At 36.8% G+C, this 19,472-nt stretch overlaps 2 protein-coding genes across 2 annotated transcripts; one reads left to right on the top strand and one right to left on the bottom strand.

Moving 5' to 3' along the window:
- Window positions 1-2,308: 2,308 nt before the first annotated feature.
- Window positions 2,309-4,983, top strand: LOC135643968 (alpha-1,3-arabinosyltransferase XAT2-like). Its single transcript, XM_065161290.1, has 4 exons — window positions 2,309-2,598; window positions 2,679-2,765; window positions 2,927-3,010; window positions 3,544-4,983. The coding sequence occupies exons 1-4, from the start codon at window positions 2,466-2,468 to the stop codon at window positions 4,728-4,730; spliced, it is 1,491 nt and encodes a 496-aa protein (XP_065017362.1). The 5' UTR covers window positions 2,309-2,465; the 3' UTR covers window positions 4,731-4,983.
- Window positions 4,984-11,457: 6,474 nt separating this feature from the next.
- On the bottom strand, window positions 11,458-12,066 carry LOC135644155 (uncharacterized; the record flags this gene model as incomplete). Its single annotated transcript, XM_065161615.1, has 2 exons — window positions 12,007-12,066; window positions 11,458-11,925 (listed from the first exon to the last, which is right to left on the bottom strand). Coding segments are annotated over exons 1-2 (528 nt in total), but the record flags the coding sequence as incomplete, so codon positions are not given.
- Window positions 12,067-19,472: the final 7,406 nt, after the last annotated feature.

Here is a 19,472-nt window from a genome sequence, read left to right on the forward strand (position 1 = left end):
CCATCTAATGGGAGATATCTTGATAAATTAATCAAGATTAGTATAGTTAGCAGTCATTTTCTCATGATTCGATCATTTGAATAATTGGTTTGTTAATTTTATTAAGCCTGAACTACCGATTCAAAATATTTACTCCCAATAAAAGTACATTTATGTAACCCTTTAAGTTAAATTAATTCTTAATTCAGTGAGACAAAGTCTAAGGGTGGCTTTACACCATAATATATTCTTTAGTCCAATCGTTAGGTAGCTATTTTCCACCCAAATCTTTCATCATGTCTAATGTTAGGTTAGTTTTGATATTATTTATTATGATTCAATCTGATACGAAAATCCTTTTGTTAATTTTGTGAAGCTTAAATCATTAGCTCAAAATTTCTAAGTCCAAATTAGTGGTAGCATCTTGACATAACCGATCCATATAATTCTTTATCTAATTAGAGTATGAGATTAATTGAGATATTATACATTTAGTTATTCTTAAAATTTAAAAACCTAAGATCTTCATCGAGTGTAGTACTGAATTTTTAGTTAATTTACCATCTTCCCCTTTAAAATTGAACATGGAAAAAAATATATTTTTTTAAATAGAGTTAGGATTATTATTTTTTAATATTCATATTCTAAATATTTTTGAATCATTGCCTCCTGTTTTACTTTTTTTCAAACAGTATCCCTAATTTTAAAAAAACCTAAATTATTCCTATAAATTTTTTTCACCTATTAGAATGTTTTAGCCATTACAACAAAAATAATATAACCTATTTGAAAACATTGTAAAAGAACCAAATGGAATCAAAGCACATTAGAAATGATTTGATACATCATTCTAGTGTTCAAATAAATATTTATAATAATTTAAAAATAATATCATCTAAATAGAAATAAAATTAATTTGTTATAACATTTTGATCATCATAATAAAAACATCATAAGACGTACTGGAAGATCTAAATTGACTCCTAACCACAAACAAACCAACTAAAAGCCTATAAATATGATATCCTAAACGAGTAATGATAATCAAAGAGACATAATATGATGTCATTCATAATATTTTTCAATAGCATTTATAGTATTTTTAATATATTAATAAAACACTATAAATATTATTGAAAAATACTATAAATGAACCAAATAAAAATATAATTTAAAAATACAAAAATAGATGAAAAAATAATTTAATAAATATTTTGATTTTTTTAAAATTAGATATACCGTGTAAAAAAAAAAAAACAAAAGGAACATCTTTGTGAGAAATATTCAAAATATAAGCATCGTAGATTTATGGTAAATCTCTTTTGATCAGGTACAATTCCGGAGCATGTATGATTAATGCTTCGGTTGGTGGATGTCAACATCTTAGTCTACAGCTAGCCTGTTAATTATGAGTGATTATTCTTAGCTGTCTCAACAAGTAACACCATTGCAGTGGGGAATTCATCCACAAAAGTCTCTTGAAAGGTAGTAACTAGTTGGAGAATCAGTCCTCAACACTGATGCATGCACCTCGATATAGTTTTCTTAATTTATAGCCTCATCTTTTTCACTCTTTTGTTCTGGAAGCTCAAATAATATGTTGTATACCCTCTGCAAGACCTATCCTTTATTGACGAATTGCTTTGAATCATCTACAGGGCATATTCCAATGCTGACTTTTCCCCTGTATACCTAATTTCAATTACCTGCAATAGGTGCAACTGTGTCTATCAGGGAATCAATGTAATTGTTTTTGCTAAGAAAAATACTATGGTATATAAAGTTTGGATGTGTCCTTGACCTTGACCTGGTAATATATAGTATGGTATACTTGTTTTCGCTAAGAAAAATACTATGGTACCTGCTTCACATGGCCCATCTTATACTACAATAAAGTCGACTTCTTAATTGGTCTTGGAAATGTCTACATGACTCCATTTTCTGTGATCCTTACCTACCTACTCCTCACATGCCACAAACTATTCAACCTAGATGTCACACTCATTGAAAGAAAACACGGAATTGAAATTTGCAAGCCGCCTTGTGATTTGAAAGATCTGATCGACTGTTCATATCACCAATTTTAAATTTCACTACGCCAGCTTGTTTTTTTTTTTCTTCCCCTTATTGGAAAACAGAATAACAGTATTAAACTTTTCACTCGATTACTTTTTTACAATCATATAATAAATATAATTAAATTGGCAGTAATGTGATGATTTAGCTCTAAAAATGGACTCTGTTTGGCTGTCTCATCCCTCAACCATATATTAGAATAATACAAAAGTCAAGTGTACCCAAACCTGCTGATTGGGCACCTCTCTCCATTCTGTTCTTCCTCCTGTTGTGAGTTCCACAGAGTTATATGGGCTCAACATTTGCTGCCTAATCTCTAACAGCTCCTTCTGTCCGCCTCCAAGGAAAAGATGAAGTACTTCTGAGAACCATAGAAGACAACAAGACAAAACGATAGCTAGGAGGAGGAGATGGCGAAGGCGTTGAGGAACCTCAACCGCGCAAAGCCTCAAAGTTGTGGAGTAGGATTGCTTGCTGTATTGATCCTGGTCTCCCTGTCCTATGTTACGATGTCGAGGACGAACAAGATGCGCATATCAATTGGTAAGTTCCTCTGTGTTTCGTGTTTACTACATGTTGTTCCATTAGCTCGTTCGGGTTCTCATGACTCGTGAGCTTTGCAGCAACTTCACAGCTTCCACCATTGTTGAAGGTCAACTCCACCTCTATGGCATCTGATAAATCCGATGGACATGACGATTCTTCACAAGGTACACAAAAATCCTCCTATATCTTTTATCTTTTCCCATGGATTGACATCTTCAACTTGTTAATCAAACTGACTCAATTCTAGAGAAGGAAACTGGATCAGGGTTATATGAACATGTACAGAAAAACTAACTGGTAGATACATGATTCTTTCCTCCTTCAGACGGTGACAAAGCAGGAAGAATCGAGAAGAGTTCTTCTGTCGATCATGTCGAGGTCCCGGTAACATACAGTCGCGGTGAATTAGGTATGTTGTCTGCCTTCCTAAGTTGACCATATTGAACAAGTTGTAATCAGACTTTCGTTCAAGGCAAGTAAATAAACAAAAGTAGGGCGCTCTGTTTCCAAGAGGATTAATGGAGTTCCTTGTACATGCATTCCATCCTTTCATTCTTCTCTCCCTTTTTCTTGTGTTAAAGAAGTTGATTTCTATTCCTGTTTCGGACCACTCGTTGCATTTCACCAAGAGGGATCTCACCTGTCCATTTTGACTGATTCCAGTAGTCCTCAGCAATCATAGAAAGAGATAAGTTCAAGTGATACAGGAGACCATCACCGATTACTTTACTAAATTCCTGATCTCAGGCCATTGAATCCTCTTTCTATTTCTTCTTATATAGTCTTGTTTGATCTACTTCATGCCCTTAGGCTCTTCCAGCCCTTCTCTTTTCGTTTGATCTATAGCACATCAATATTGTACGACGCAATACCTTTAGAAATATTGTTGATTTGGATATTTGAATTTCCAATTCTGAAACCACCGTTCTGTGCTTTGCAAAGGTGGGATGAAGCCAGAGAAGAAGCCAATATGTGATCTTTCAAACAGAAAGTCCGAGGTGTGTGAGGCAGACGGCGATGTCAGAATCATCGGCAAGGACACCAGGATGGTGTACGTGGCTCCTCAGTTCGGCGACAGCGGAGGAGGCGAATCATGGACCATCAAACCTTATGCACGAAAGTGGGATGCAGGATCAGGAGCTCGTGTTCGCGAGGTGACCATGAAACTAGTCAATGGCTATGGAGACGATACGCGTTGCTCCGTGAACCACACCGTCCCCGCATTGGTGTTTGCCATCGGCGGATGGACCGGAAACTTCTTCCACGACTTCGCCGACGTGCTTGTCCCTCTCTTCCAGACTGCCTACCCTTTCGGCGGCGAGGTCCAGTTCCTCGTAGCCAACATGAAGCCAGAATGGGTCAAGAAATATCAGCTCTACTTCAGAAATCTCTCCCGGTACGAGATCATCGAGTATGACAACGACGACACCGTCCGTTGCTTCAAGCATGTGACTCTCGGTCTTAGATGCAGCAGCATCGAGGACTTCCAAATGGAGCCCTCAAAATCTCCGCACGGCTACAGTATGGTTGACTTCGCCAAGTTCACCAGAAGCGCTTTCTCTCTCCAGAGAGACCACTCGTGGAGGAGCGACGAACAACACAACAAGAAGCCGAGGCTAATGATCATAAGGAGAGCCCGAACAAGAAAATTCATGAACGTAGAAGAGATTGTTCAGATGGCCAAAGAGGTGGGGTATGACGTTGTGGTGGCTGAGGCAGACGATGACATTTCCACGTTCTCGCGCGTCGTGAACTCGTGCGATGTGTTGATGGGCGTTCATGGAGCAGCGCTTACTAATATGGTGTTCCTCCCCACCAACGCCGTCGTGATACAAGTAGTTCCCTGGGGTAACCTCGACTGGATAGCTGGCCACTACTTCAGGGATCCTTCCAAGCAAATGAAGGTGAACTACTTGGAATACAGCATAAGCGAGGAGGAGACGACCCTCTCAGAGTTGTACCCGAGAGACCATGCCGTCTTCAAGGACCCCATGTCACTGCACCATCAAGGATGGGATACATTTTCCAGGATCTTCCTACAGGAACAGAACGTGAGGCTCGATGTGAACAGGTTTAGGCCTTTCCTGGAACGTGCCCTGGACATTCTAAGCCAACAGCCGAGAGAATGAGTTGGCTAGGAGTTCAACTCAGACTAGAAGAGATATGAGCTGCCGATTGATTTCTTGATTTGTATTAGTTGTCTTGTAATGAAACAGAGAAGAAAGGAGAAGAAACACCGGTACTAACGGCATCTTTGTTGTTTCCGATGCACAAAGCAAAGGGAGAACATGTTTTGTGTTGGTACTTCATGTCCCAGGGCAACATTTATAGGTCGACTTACTTCTTTCAATGGACGATCCAGAACAGTCGTGGAGCACTATACATGCTAAACTGTGACTTACCAATTGGATGGAGTTGTTTGGTGTCCATGTGCTTTTGGCTGGGGCGCTGTTTGGTAAACTTGATAGATTCCCGCGTCTGTGAGATCCTTCAATTATGTTTGCATCATGGCGTTGGGCTGGCATCCGAAGCCACAGCTAATCATGTATGTCATGTGCCATTGATTCCCCAGCAGGCATCCTGGGAAGAGGTTAACGTAATTATTACTGATAGGCCGTGGAAAACCTTATACAAAACCAGTGTCGCTCGTCTGTTGCTGATCCGGAGTACAAAGGGAATCGATTCTGCATTGCTGGTAACAAAAAATTAGGCACTGATCAGGCTCCACGAATCTGAGATGAAAAAGAAGCTGCCACGTGGTTGCATGCTTGAATTTAGTAAGGAACGCTCTCGTTTTGCTGCACCAATACACCGAGTGGTCAATCTTCTTACTTGTTACCGCTCGTGTCGGTGATGGCATGGCGATCATACGGCGTCAATGGGGAGAGGGACTCGCTTCGCTGCCCCGTGCTCCATGATTGATGTGCTGGACCTCCGAGAAGATCCATCACGATTTCTACGTGCCTTTTAGTTGTATTGTAATTTTGTCGTGGATGATCACACATTAAGAAATGAGTTCGTAAATTTCCGCTATATGTGTAGATATACCATTCTATTAATAATGCAGAGGTGGTAAAATGTTGAACCATGTCATAAATAGCTGATAGCCTAAAGTGTTTATTTTGATGTATACTAATGTGAACACTTTGATATGTCAATAATACATGCTCAATGTTTTAGCAATAGTAATACTCCCAACTCGATAACGTGGGTATCACCTTACATTACCTCACAACGGATGGAATCTAGGATAAGCTTATAATTCTCGAATTTAGTACAGTTTTTTACTTACAACTTGATAAGTCGCAAACTAAGGGCTTTGCCCAGCATGCCTCAGACACAATTTTACAGGTCCCAGGTTATCGAATTTGATGTTCTACCTAATTTTGTCAATGATATTCTCGTGAAAAAGGGTTATGATTGGATTTGAATCTATCTTTCGAGTTAGACAATCAAAATATACTTTTAATAAATAAATTTAAAAAAATTTAAAATAGAAAGAAAACAAAAGGATACTTTGATTTGATTCCAAGTTTCCCATTGTCTTAAGAGTTTTGAGAGTTCCAAGTCTATGTCTTAGTCAAAGTCGGACGTTGGTTTCCTTACATCAATTAATATTTGACTCTTGGAATAATGGATTATGGCGACTCTTCTCCCGTCTCTTTCCTTCGCCGGTCCCCGACCCGTCGCATCTTCCCCCACACACTTGGGAAGAGACGCCGAAGTCGGTTTAGCCTCTCCTGCTTCGATAGGAGTGGTTCCTCACTCACATCTCTTCCACGTGCTGATGTATCTACCTTAGGAGATGTCACTCCTGCAGGGTGTTCCTCTTAGACAATCCCCAATTCGTGGATAAACTTATTCAAGATGGTGCATGGTGGTAGAGATTGGAAACAGAATGTAGCTTTAGAAGCAAAGCTTTTAAAGATTCAAGAGCAATCGTCTCTAAATTCTGGAACTTGATCCTGTTGAGGTGGAGCGCAATGGGCTCATGGAATATGTTTTTGATAAAACTCTTCGAAAGAGTTTTGTCATTTCAAAACCATTTATGGTATTAGAATATTTTTAAAATCCATACTTAATAATATTTCATAAATCATAATCAATGGGAAGTAAGAAAACTTTTATTTTTATTTTTGTTAAATATAATCTATTCATGAAATATAGGTAGATAAGAGATAGAATAAACCTCTAGGATACTGTTGAAGATGATGGTGCTCTCTACGGTGTAAAGCCTAGTTTTGAGAGAATTGAGCTAAAATACCAATTATTAATGTAAGTGTGATTAAAAACTTTTTCACAAACTAATTAAGAATATAAAAATAATTAGAAAGCAAGATAAGCAGGTGTTTAAATGAGTAAGAATATAAGTAAGAGTAAAGATAAACTTTTTAAGCTGTTTCACCTTCACAACCTATTTTACTCCCCATCATTCTTTCTTCCTGGCAATTGAGTTTCACTATCTTCTTTTTAAGGCTTAGGAATAACCCTTACATTTGAAGCAATCATACTTTTATTTTAAACTTCTCAATTAAGCTCAAGAACACCTAGAAACTCTTATCTCAAACACCTAGCGAATCACCAAAACATTATAATAGTTCAAGATGACATGAAGAGCTCTAGATCGCTACCTCGAAGCAACACAAGTCTAAATGCCCATGGTAAGATCCTTCGTATATATATTATTTTTTTATTAGATTATAATAGGGTTTGGATATTTGACACATTATATTGGACTTTGGGCTTAAGGTTATATGAAGATCATCAAGAGGATGTCATTCACACATCTTGAAATGTACATAGTAAAAGATCTTAAAGTGGACTTATGTCTTAATCATATAAATCTTTACTCATCTTTCTTTCAAAAGAGAGGTACATGTCATTCATCCAAAGGTTGGATACATATCTTTATCAAATGAATCCCTACACATTTCTTTTCTAGAAAAGATATATATGATACTCATCTAAAGGGCATACATCTCTATAAAAAAATATACATACTTCTGATAATTAATAAAAAGAAGTTGGAAGTTTATAGCTACCATGAAACAATGTGAGATGTGTAAACAAGAAGAGTCATCAAGAGTGCTTTTTTCTCTTTTTCTCCATCTCTCTTCGTCGCCTAGACACCATTGGTGAAAGAACAATAGTAACTACCATCATCACCACATAATGTAGCAGAACAACTATGGTGGTCGTCACACACCACCGCTGGTGAAGCAACAACAACATCCATCATCATCACTATCATCATCTCGTCCTACCCGTGCTCCCTCGGTTTTCCTCTCTTCTTCTTTAATGGATTTGTTGTCCTCTCATCTAGCTAAATGCTTTGCAATCTTTTAGTTTATTATAAGCACTTTATGGGAAGAACGTTTCCTATCCTTGAATCTTAAACAATATATTAACTTAGGGGATATGATTGATCCAACCCCTTTAGTTGTGGCTTGTTAAGAATTAGTTCTTTGCATACTTTGTTTTAGCCCTTCAACCCAATCTGAACCATACAAAAGCTCACATAAAAGGGTATCAGTGCAAATAAATCGAATCTTTTTAAATTCTTTGCACAACTCATTTACTTCCTTCAATAGTTATATCATTACGAGTCAAGAATATTTTCAAAAAATTTCAGCTAAAAATATCACCTGTAGCCTCAACAACTACCCTAAAACATTGGCACTATCCTAATTATCTAGATTGTATACATTCTGCCTCTATGTCGACCGTAATGACATCTCTTTTAATCCCATTGAATCCCTTAACCCAAGACAACCTATGATAGATCTAGATCAAGTTATACAAGTGTTGGCTCAAATAAATACTAAACTTGAGGCTATGGATACTTGCTTAGTTTGTTGTCAAGATTACTATTAAACCTTCAATGGGTGCTTGATCACTCTTGAAGCCATTCGATTGCCATCTTAACAAAGGGATCACTCCGATGATAACCTAATCTTTAAGCCGGAGCTAAAGCCATTTCAATTGAGATAACTAAGGGGATATGCTACATCACCTTGTGATGAAACACCTTTGCATGAACACAATCCTATTAAAGAACACAGCCTTAATGCAGTATCCTAAACTTCTATAGTTAAATTTGGACTAAAACCTGAATGATACCTACAACCTTACAATGTAGCTTGTGTTAGGATCATGAATGTCACTAAGAGGAGGGGGGGGAGGGGGGTGGGGTGTGTTTAAACTTAAAACATCATAAGAGTGCAAACAAAAGTAGTAGACTATTAAATAAGAAGGTAATGAAGGTAAACAACAAACGAAAAGAGTACATTGGATTTATATTGGTTCGCTTGTCGTGACCTACGCCCACTCCCGATTCTTTCTCCATCGAGGCCACCGACTTCTACTATCAGTCTTCTTTCAATTGGCGAAGACCAACTACTCTCTTACAACTTTATCTCTTTTTCACAAGTTTAGGAGACAATCTTTATAAGTCTCGCACCTCTCTTAGAATGATCTCAAAACTTAAGGAAAAGGAGAAGGACACTTAGCACTTTTTCAAGACTTTTATAACTCAAAATCTTAAGACTTTTGTTCTTAATTTGGTACTTTTTCATGCAAGAAAGAGTGGGGTATTTATAGACCCCAAATGACTTTCAAAATATAGCTAAAAAGTGTTTCATCCCGGGTTTTTGAGGTACTAACGGTACCACTGCTATTATTGGGATGTTACATCCTAGATTTTTTTTTTATTTCTTTTAAATCTTTCCACACATTTAGGCCAAATAGATAAACATCAATTTATCATTCATAAACATTTATTACAATTCATTTATTACAATCCATTTATTCATCGAATCATAAATAGAAAAGTAAACATAGTGATGTTAACTTCAAGAATCATCCAAGTGGCTCTACCAAGCGGTAGAGGAAGGTCCGCTCTCCACTGGAATCCGATTTAGTATTAGAGAGAGGTTGCTTTGAAAATAAAAAATAAAAAAAATTCAGCAATGCTGAGTAGGAACCCAAAAGTCAACTCAAAATATATACATGATCAAAATTCAATCAATCATCCCATTGGCGTATATCAAGTACCCGAAGGAGCACTCCCCCAATAACGAATGGAGAGGCTTTATCCTACGGGATGAGTTTGTGCTCTCCCAACAATGGATGGAGGCAAACTCATATCGCACTCCCAACAGCGGATGGAGTGGTGTTCCACACCCGCCAAAGTGGGGACATGTTCCTCCCAACAGTGGATGGAGGAACCGTCCAACCGCCACGTCCGACGGCCCACTAATCCCCAAAGGGAATCGCCCTACCTGCTCTCGACAGGAAAATAACATAATCTAACACCGGTCATGTACATATCGGGATAAAATAACACATTTAAAATATTTTTTTTTCAAATATCATCAATATCAAATAATACAATTTAGCCCTCAATTTACTTAAACTCTAGTTCAATCGATCCAATTGAACTCAATTTACTAGAACCTAACTGAACCGATCTCTAATCCTTATTTAACTGGTTTGGAACCACCCTAGACTAGTATAATTTGGACTAGATTAGATTCAATTTAGGTTAAACTAACTTGAATAAGTCAATCAATTCAGAATCACCCTAAATTGATCTAAACTAATCAAGCCTAGTTTAGTTCAATCAATGTTTGGGCTCAAATTCAATAATAATATTGGGCTAGATTGGGCCAGCCCATCTACTAGTCATATGCATTATACATAACTGAACTTGCATCACACAAAGTTGGCCCAGCCCTAGCCCATGGACTGGTAATGTGCGTCGCATGTGACCGCCCATGATGGTTGAGCTGGGTTAGCCTACGGGTCAAGGCCTGACCCATGGGTTGGGCCTGGCCTACGAGTTAAGCCTAGCCAATGGGCTGTGGCTTGACCTATGGGTTGAGTCTAGCCTGTGAGTAATTTCAATCTAAGTAATATCTAATTTTATACCATAATATAAATTCATTAACAATATAAACAAAAATATAATAACACATTAAATGATAGATAAGGAGATAAACTTTAATACAGGAAATAACATCATATCAATAGAAATCATAACACATTAAAAGATAGATTGGGAGATAAGTTTTAATACAAGGAATAATCTTCTAAATTCAAATAAAAATCATGCTTTCAACAAATATAAAATTTCAACATATTCTAGTCAAAATTTAAATCATTCAGAATAACATATTTTAAATTTTAGATCAAAGAATATCAAATAAGATTTTAGATAATATATTTTAATCTAACAAGATTTTTAATCCAAATAAAATTAAAGATGAACTGTAATGTTAGGAAATATCATATAAAACATATAAATTTTGAACATATTTAAATCTACAAGAAAAACCTTAATCATTGGTCAAAAAATATTATAAAAACTTTAACTGATTACTTTAATGTAAAAATTTTGATATTTAAAGAATTAATAAATATTTTTCAAACTACAAAACTTTAAATAGAATCAAAATAAAAACTAAAACTTTTATATTCAAGAAAGGCTAGGTGTAACTCCTCGTTCCTCCCGCTACCAGGCTCGACTAGGCGAGGAACGAAGGAGAGAAATCCCTCCCTTTAAATAGGAGGAGGTGAGCCTCTATTAAGGAAAATTCATTTTAATTTTTATATTTATTTAAGATAAATTATTTTCATTGAATATACTAACAAATATGATATCATCATATTTGGAATTCTTAATAGTTATTTTCTTAATTCATATCAATAAACAAGGAAGTAGATTAAGATTTCCTTAAATTATAATAACAAGTAAGGAAAGAAAATCAATTCCTAACTTAAATATTTGATGTGATTACATTTCTCCCCTCCTATAGGAAATTTGGTCCCCAAATTTAGCTTTTCTTAATAGAATAGATGAGGATACTGCTCTCGCATATCTTCTTCTCTTTCCCACGTTGCCTCTTGGTCTGAATGGTGTTGCCAACAAATCTTTACCAAAGGTATAATTTTGTTCCTCAGAACATGTTCTTTTTTTTCCAAGACCTGGGTTGGTTGTTCTCTAAAAGTGACATCATCTCGTAGTTGTAGAGGTTGGTAAGATATGACATGTGATGGGTCCCTGATATATTTTCGAAGCATTGACACGTGGAATACATCATGGATGCTAGCCAAATCCGGGGGCAATGCCAATCTGTATGCCACAGGCCCAACCTTTTGTAAGATCTCAAATGGGCCAATAAATCTTGGGGCTAACTTCCCTCTTTGACCAAATCTCATAACTCCCTTAGTGGGCGACACTTTTAAGAAAACGTGCTCACCAACTTCGAACTCTAGATCTCTTCGCCTTCGATCTGCATAACTTTTCTGACGACTTTGAGCTGTTAATAATCTTTGGCGTATAATTCGAATATTATCAACATCTTTTTGAATTAATTAAGGCCCTAAAAGCTTCCGTTCTCCTACCTCATCGCAATTTACAGGTGATCTGCACTTTCTTCCATAAAGAGCTTCAAATGGAGCCATCTGTAAGCTAGAGTGGTAAATATTATTATAAGAAAACTCAATTAGATGTAAGTGCATATCCCAACTCCCACCAAAGTCCAAAGCACATGCTCTTAAGAGATCTTCAAGAGTTTGTATTGTCGTTTCAGATTGACCATCAGTTTGGGGGTGAAAGGCTGTACTAAACTTTAACTGCGTGCCCAAAGATTTTTGTAGACTTCCCCAAAATTTAGAGGTAAATCTTGGATCTGTATCTAAGATAATGCTAATTGGCACCCCATGATATCGAATAATTTCCTTAATATATAAGCTTGCTAGTTTATCCAATGAATACTTCTTGTTAATAGGAAGGAAGTGAGCAGATTTAGTAAGTATGTTTACTATTACCCAAATTCCGTCATATCCTTTCACAGTCTTGGGTAATCCTGTCACAAAATCCATAGTGACTTGCTCCCACTTCCATTTAGGAATCGAAATCCTTTGCAACTTCCCGCAGGTACTCGATGTTCTATCTTCACCTATTGACATATCAGACATTTAGAAACAAACTCTACTGTATCTCTCGTCATACCACGCCACCAATAGTTTTGGCATAAATCTCGATACATCTTAGTAGTCCCGGGATGGATATTAAATTTTGATCTATGTGCCTCCGATAATAATTGCATCTTTACTGGATGGCTTTCGGGAACACAAAGTTGATTGTAGAATGTAATAGAACCATCTTCGGCTTGGAGGAATTCAGGTCTAGAACCTTGAGCTGTTTCCTTAACTATCGTTTGAAGATATGTATCTTCATTCTGACCTTCTTTAACCTTTTCCACCAAAAATGATTGTGCCATCAAACACACAAGAAAACCTTTATTTGTCTTCGATAAAAGTTTAAGTTTCAAGTCTGCTAACTCAGTCATCATAGAATTCCTTTGAATATTCATATAGGCTACAAGACTATGGGTATTTCTGCTTAAGGCATCAGCAACTACATTCGCTTTCCCAGGATGGTAATTAATATTAAAATCATAATCCTTTAGAAAGTCCAACCACCTTCTTTGTCTCATATTTAAATCTTTCTGTGTGAAAATATTTTTGAGACTCTTATGATTTGTGAAGATTTTGAAAGTCTGTCCACAGAGATAATGCCTCCAAATTTTTAGTGCAAAAATGATAGCTTCTAGCTCTAAGTCATGAGTAGGATAGTTCTTTTCATGAGGCTTTAATTGCCTCGATGCATAAGCAACTACCCTCTCGTTTTGCATTAGAACGCAACCAAGCCCTTGTAGTGAGGCATCACTATACACTACAAAACCTTCTCCCCCTGAAGGAATCACCAAGATAGGAGCACTGGTTAATTTCTTCTTCAATTCTTGAAAACTTTGTTGACATTTATCATCCCACATGAATTTTATGTTCTTTTGTGTCAACTTGGTCAATGGTGCTGCTATTTTTGAAAAGCCTTCTACGAATCTTCTATAGTATCCAGCCAAACCCAAGAAGCTTCTAATCTCTGAAATATTAGAAGGCTGCTTCCATTTTATCACAGCTTCAATCTTGTGAGGGTCAACAGATATGCCAGCGCTCGAAATTACATGACCGAGAAACATAATATCATTGAGCCAGAAGTTGCACTTGCTTAACTTGGCATATAGTTTCTCTTGCCTTAAGATTTCCAGAACTGTCTTAAGATGGTGTTCATGCTCTGCTATGCTTTTGGAGTAGATTAGGATATCATCAATGAACACAATTACAAATTTATCAAGATAAGGGTAGAACACCTTATTCATGAGGTCCATGAAGGCAATTGGTGCATTTGTGAGTCCAAAAGATATTACTAAGAATTTATAATGACCATATCTTGTTCTAAAGGCAGTTTTATGTATGTCTCCTTCCCTTATCTTCAGTTGATGATACCCGGATCTCAAATCAATCTTTTAGTATACTTGAGTACCTTGAAGTTGATCAAACATGTCATCTATTCGGGGAAGAGGATATTTATTCTTTATGGTCACTTGGTTGAGCTGTCTATAATCGATGCATAGTCACATAGATCCATCTTTCTTCTTCACAAATAGGATAGGGGCACTCCAAGGTGATACACTAGGTCAAATAAAACCCTTGTCCAAAAGCTCTTGGATCTGTTTCTTTAACTCCTCCAACTCAATTGGTGTCATTCTATACGGAGGTTTAGAAATAGGTGCAGTACCAGGTAGAAGATCAATTGTAAATTCAATCTGTCTATTTAGTGGCAGTGCAAGTAGATCTTCAGGAAAAACATCTAGAAAACCCCGCACAATAGGGATATCTTTTAATACTGGCTTCTTAGATTCTTCTCCAGAAATGAAGGCCAAGTATCCCTGACATCCCTTCAGTAATAGTTGGGTAGCACTCAAGGCTGAAATAATAGAAGGAAACTTTTCTTGAATCCCAATGAACTTGAAAGGTGGTTGATCTAGAGGTGAGAAAGTAACAGTCTTCCGAAAACAATCGACACTTGCATGGTATTCTGAAAGTCAGTCCATACCCAAGATAGCATCGAAATCTTGAAATTCTAGTAGAATAAGATCTACTAGCAAATCGTGACTTTCAATAGTAATAGCACAGTTTCTATATATCTGATCAACTATCAAAGAGTTTCCAACTGGTGTTACTACCGTTAATGCATTATTCATTGTCTCACGATTCTTATGCAGTTTCATAGCAAAATAGGGTGATATAAAAGAATACGTAGAACCAGAATCAATAAGCACAGATGCTGGCATACCACAAAGTGTGATGATACCTTTAATAATAGATCTCGAGGCTTTAGCATCTTGATGAGTCAATGCATAGACTCTTGCCTGTCCTTCCTCTCTAGGTCGTAGCTATTATTGTCTAGTTGTTTGGGGTGGAGCTCGACGTTAATGTTGCTTCCGTGGGCAATCCTTCGACATGTGCCCCAATTGTTGACAATAAAAACATACGCGTTGTCCCATGGGGCATGAGGTGGAAACATGATCTGTCTTCCCACAGAAATAACATCTTATAACAACTTGATTGTTAGGAGCTCCTGTTGGTTGATGCCCAAACTGTTTGTCTTTTCCTTTCTTTGAGGGTCCAGAATGTGATCCCCCATACGTAAATGGTGTAGTATTAAAAGGTCGCTTTCGGTCCTTTGCTTGTTGTAATTCATTATCCAATTTCTCTACCACCAAAGCTCGATTTAACACTTCAGCATATGTTGGTAAAATCAGTACTGCAACATACTTTCTAATTGATGATCGAAGTCCCCTCTCAAAATGACGAGCTCTTTGACTTTCATTAAAAGCAATATATGGAGAGAACTGAGCCAACTTAGTGAAATGATGATCATATCCCATTACAGTTCTATTTCCTTGGTGGATGCTAAGGAACTCTTGTTGTTTCTCAAAGCGAACTGAACAAGGAAAGAACTGCTCATAAAATGCATCTTTAAACTGCTCCCAAGTTACTACATTACCTCCTGCCTCTAACATCTTCCTTTTCGAGGTCTACCAAGTGTCTGCCTTCCCTTCTAAAATGAAAGAAGCGAAAGACACTTTTTGATTTTCCCTACATTCGATAGCTTCGAATGTCTTTTCCACTTGACGAATCCAACATTCAGCAAAGATTGGATCTGGCTTGCCCTAAAAAATTGGTGGTCCCAATCTCTTAAAGTGATCTAAAGTATTATTCCTGCCCTATGGAATTTCATCTCGTTCCTCATGATGCTCAAAGTATCCTCTAATAGCATTGAGGACTCTGTGTACGTCATCTTGAGCATTGACGGGTGCTGGGGCATGAGGGGCATTCTGCGAAGTCAGAAAAGCTGGCCCATAATTAGTGACAGGTGTACGAGAGGACTGGGTTTGCTCTACGATGCGTGGAGCTTCCAAGTTATTATTTGTTTGAACACCTCTTCGAGTGCGTAGACCAATAGCATTGCGACCATGAGTACCCCGAGTGACAGGACCACTAATCTCTGGAATTGGCTCAATTACTCCTATAATAGGTTAAAGACAATCATCGGTTGGAGATAATCAAGGGACCTAATACACCTACAGGCCCTAGACCATGCTCTGATACCATAAAAAGATGTCACATCCTGGATTTTTTTTTTTTTTATTTTAAATCTTTCCACACATTTAGGCCAAATAAATAAACATCACTTTATCATTCATAAACATTTATTACAATTCATTTATTACAATCCATTTATTCATCGAATCATAAATAGAAAAATAAACATAGTGATGTTAACTTCAAGAATCATCTAAGTGGCTCTACCTAGCGGTAAAGAAATGTCCGCTTGCTAATGGAATCCGATTTAGTACTAGAGGGAGGCTGCTCTGAAAATCAAAAATAAAAAAAATTCAGCAACGCTGAGTAGGAACCCCAAAAGTCTACTCAAAATGTATACATGATCAAAATTCAATAAATAATCCCATTGGCGTATATCAAGTACCCGACGGAGCACTCCCTCAACAGCGGATGGAGAGGCTTTATCCTATGGGATGAGTTTGTGTTCTCCCAACAGCGGATGGAGGCAAACTCATATCGCACTCCCAACAGCGGATGGAGTGGTGTCCCACACCCGCCAAAGTGGGGACACGTTCCTCCCAACAGCGGATAGAGGAACCGTCCAGCCGTCACGTCTGACGGCCCGCTAATCCCCAAAGGGAATCGCCCTACTTGCTTTCGACAGGAAAATAACATAATCTAACACCGGTCATGTACATATCGGGATGAAATAACACATTTAAAATATTTTTTTTCAAATATCATCAATATCAAATAATACAATTTAGCCCTCAATTGACTTAAACTCTAGTTCAATCGATCCAATTGAACTCAATTTACTAGAACCTAACTGAACCGATCTCTAATCCTTATTTAACTGGTCTGGAACCACCCTAGACTAGTATAATTTGGACTAGATTAGGTTCAATTTAGGTTAAACTAACTTGAATAAGTCAATCAATTCGGAATCACCCTGAATTGATCTAAACTAATCAAGCCTAGTTTAGTTCAATCAATGTTTGGGCTCAAATTTAATAATAATATTGGGCTAGATTGGGCCAGCCCATCTACTGGTCATGTGCATTATACATAACTGAACATGCATCACACAAAGCTGGCCCAGCCCTGGCCCATGGACTGGTCATGTGCGTTGCATGTGACCGCCCATGATGGTTGGGCTGGGTTAGCCTATGGGCCAAGGCCTGACCAATAGGTTGGGCCTGGCCTATAAGTTAGGCCTAGCCAATGGGCTGTGGCCAGACCTATGGGTTGAGTCTGGCCTATGAGGAATTTCAATCTAAGTAATATCTAATTTTATACCGTAATATAAATTTATTAACAATATAAATAAAAATATAATAATACATTAAATGATAGATAAGGAGATAAACTTTAATACAAGGAAATAACATCCTATCAATAGAAATCATAACATATTAAAAGATAGACTATGAGATAAGTTTTAATACAAGGAATAATCTTCTAAATTCAAATAAAAATCATGCTTTCAACACATAAAATTTCAACATATTCTAGTCAAAATTTAAATCATTCAGAATAATATATTTTAAATTTTAGATTAAAGAATATCAAACAAAATTTTAGATAATATATTTTAATCTAATAAGATTTTTAATCCAAATAAGATTAAAGATGAACTGTAATGCTAGGAAATATCATATAAAACATATAAATTTTGAACATATTTAAATCTACAATAAAAACCTTAATCATGGGTCAAAGAATATTATAAAAATTTTAACTGATTACTTTAATGAAAAAATTTTGATATTTAAAGAATTAATAAATATTTTTCAAACTACAAAACTTTCAACAGAATCAAAATAAAAACTAAAACTTTTATATTCAAGAAAGGTAGGGAAACCTACCTCTTGTCAACAGGGTGTAACTCCTCGTTCTTCCCGCTGCCAAACTCGACTAGGTGAGGAACGAAGGAGAGAAATCCCTCCCTTTAAATAGGAAGAGGTGAGCCTCTATTAAGGGAAATTCATTTTAATTTTCGTATTTATTTAATATAAATTATTTCCATTTAATATACTAACAAATATGATATCATCTGGAATTCTTAATAGTTATTTCCTTAATTCATATCAATAAACAAGGAAGTAGATTAAGATTTCCTTAAATTATAATAACAAGTAAGGAAAGAAAAATAATTCCTAACTTAAATATTTGATGTGATTACATTTCTCCCCTCCTATAGGAAATTTGGTCCCCAAATTTAGCTTTCCTTAATAGAACAGATGAGGATACTACTCTCGCATATCTTCTTCTCTTTCCCACGTTGCCTCTTGGACTGAATGGTGTTGCCAACAAATCTTTACCAAAGGTATAATTTTGTTCCTTAGAACATGTTCTTTTCTTTCCAAGATCTGGGTTGGTTATTCTCTAAAAGTGACATCATCTCGTAGTTGTAGATGTTGGTAAGATATGACATGTGATGGGTCCCTGATATATCTTCGAAGTATTGACATGTGGAATACATCATGGATGCTAGCCAAAGCCGGGGGCAATGCCAATCTGTATGCCATAGGCCCAACCTTTTGTAAGATCTCATATGGGCCAATAAATCTTAGGGCTAACTTCCCCCTTTGACCAAATCTCATAACTCCCTTAGTTGGCGATAATTTTAAGAAAACGTGCTCACCAATTTCGAACTCTAGATCTCTTCGCCTTCAATCTGCATAACTTTTCTGACGACTTTGAACTGTTAATAATCTTTGGCGTATAATTCGAATATTATCAATATTTTTTTGAATTAATTGAGGCCCTAAAAGCTTCCGTTCTCCTACCTCATCCCAATATACAGGTGATCTACACTTTCTTCCATAAAGAGCTTCAATTGGAGCCATCTGTATGCTAGAGTGGTAAATATTATTATAAGAAAACTCAATTAGATGTAAGTGCATATCCCAACTCCCACCAAAGTCCAAAGCACATGCTCTTAAGAGATCTTCAAGAGTTTGTATTGTCCTTTCAGATTGACTATCAGTTTGGGGGTGAAAGGCTGTACTAAACTTTAACTGCGTGCCCAAAGATTTTTGTAGACTTCCCCAAAATTTAGGGGTGAATCTTGGATCTCTATATGAGATAATGCTAATTGGCACCCCATGATATCGAATAATTTCCTTAATATATAAACTTGCTAGTTTATCCAATGAATACTTCTTGTTAATAGGAAGGAAGTGAGTAGATTTAGTAAGTCTGTCTACTATTACCCAAATTCCGTCATATCCTTTCATAGTCTTGGGTAATTCTTTCACAAAATCCATAGTGACTTGCTCCCACTTCCATTCAGGAATCGAAATCCTTTGCAACTTTCCCGCAGGTACTCGATGTTCTATCTTCACATGTTGACATATCAGACATTTAGAAACAAACTCTGCTATATCTCT

This window comes from Musa acuminata, chromosome BXJ3-8 (genome assembly GCF_036884655.1).
Source record: "Musa acuminata AAA Group cultivar baxijiao chromosome BXJ3-8, Cavendish_Baxijiao_AAA, whole genome shotgun sequence".
In the NCBI taxonomy this organism is placed as follows: domain Eukaryota; kingdom Viridiplantae; phylum Streptophyta; class Magnoliopsida; order Zingiberales; family Musaceae; genus Musa; species Musa acuminata.

Excerpts from the sequence above, each read along its gene's own strand:
- LOC135643968 (XM_065161290.1), top strand. The coding sequence starts at position 2,466 with ATGGCGAAGGCGTTGAGGAACCTCAACCGCGCAAAGCCTCAAAGTTGT. Across the intron at positions 2,766-2,926 it reads ACATGACGATTCTTCACAAG|ACGGTGACAAAGCAGGAAGA; the intron begins GTACACAAAAAT and ends TTCCTCCTTCAG. Across the intron at positions 3,011-3,543 it reads ATACAGTCGCGGTGAATTAG|GTGGGATGAAGCCAGAGAAG; the intron begins GTATGTTGTCTG and ends TGCTTTGCAAAG.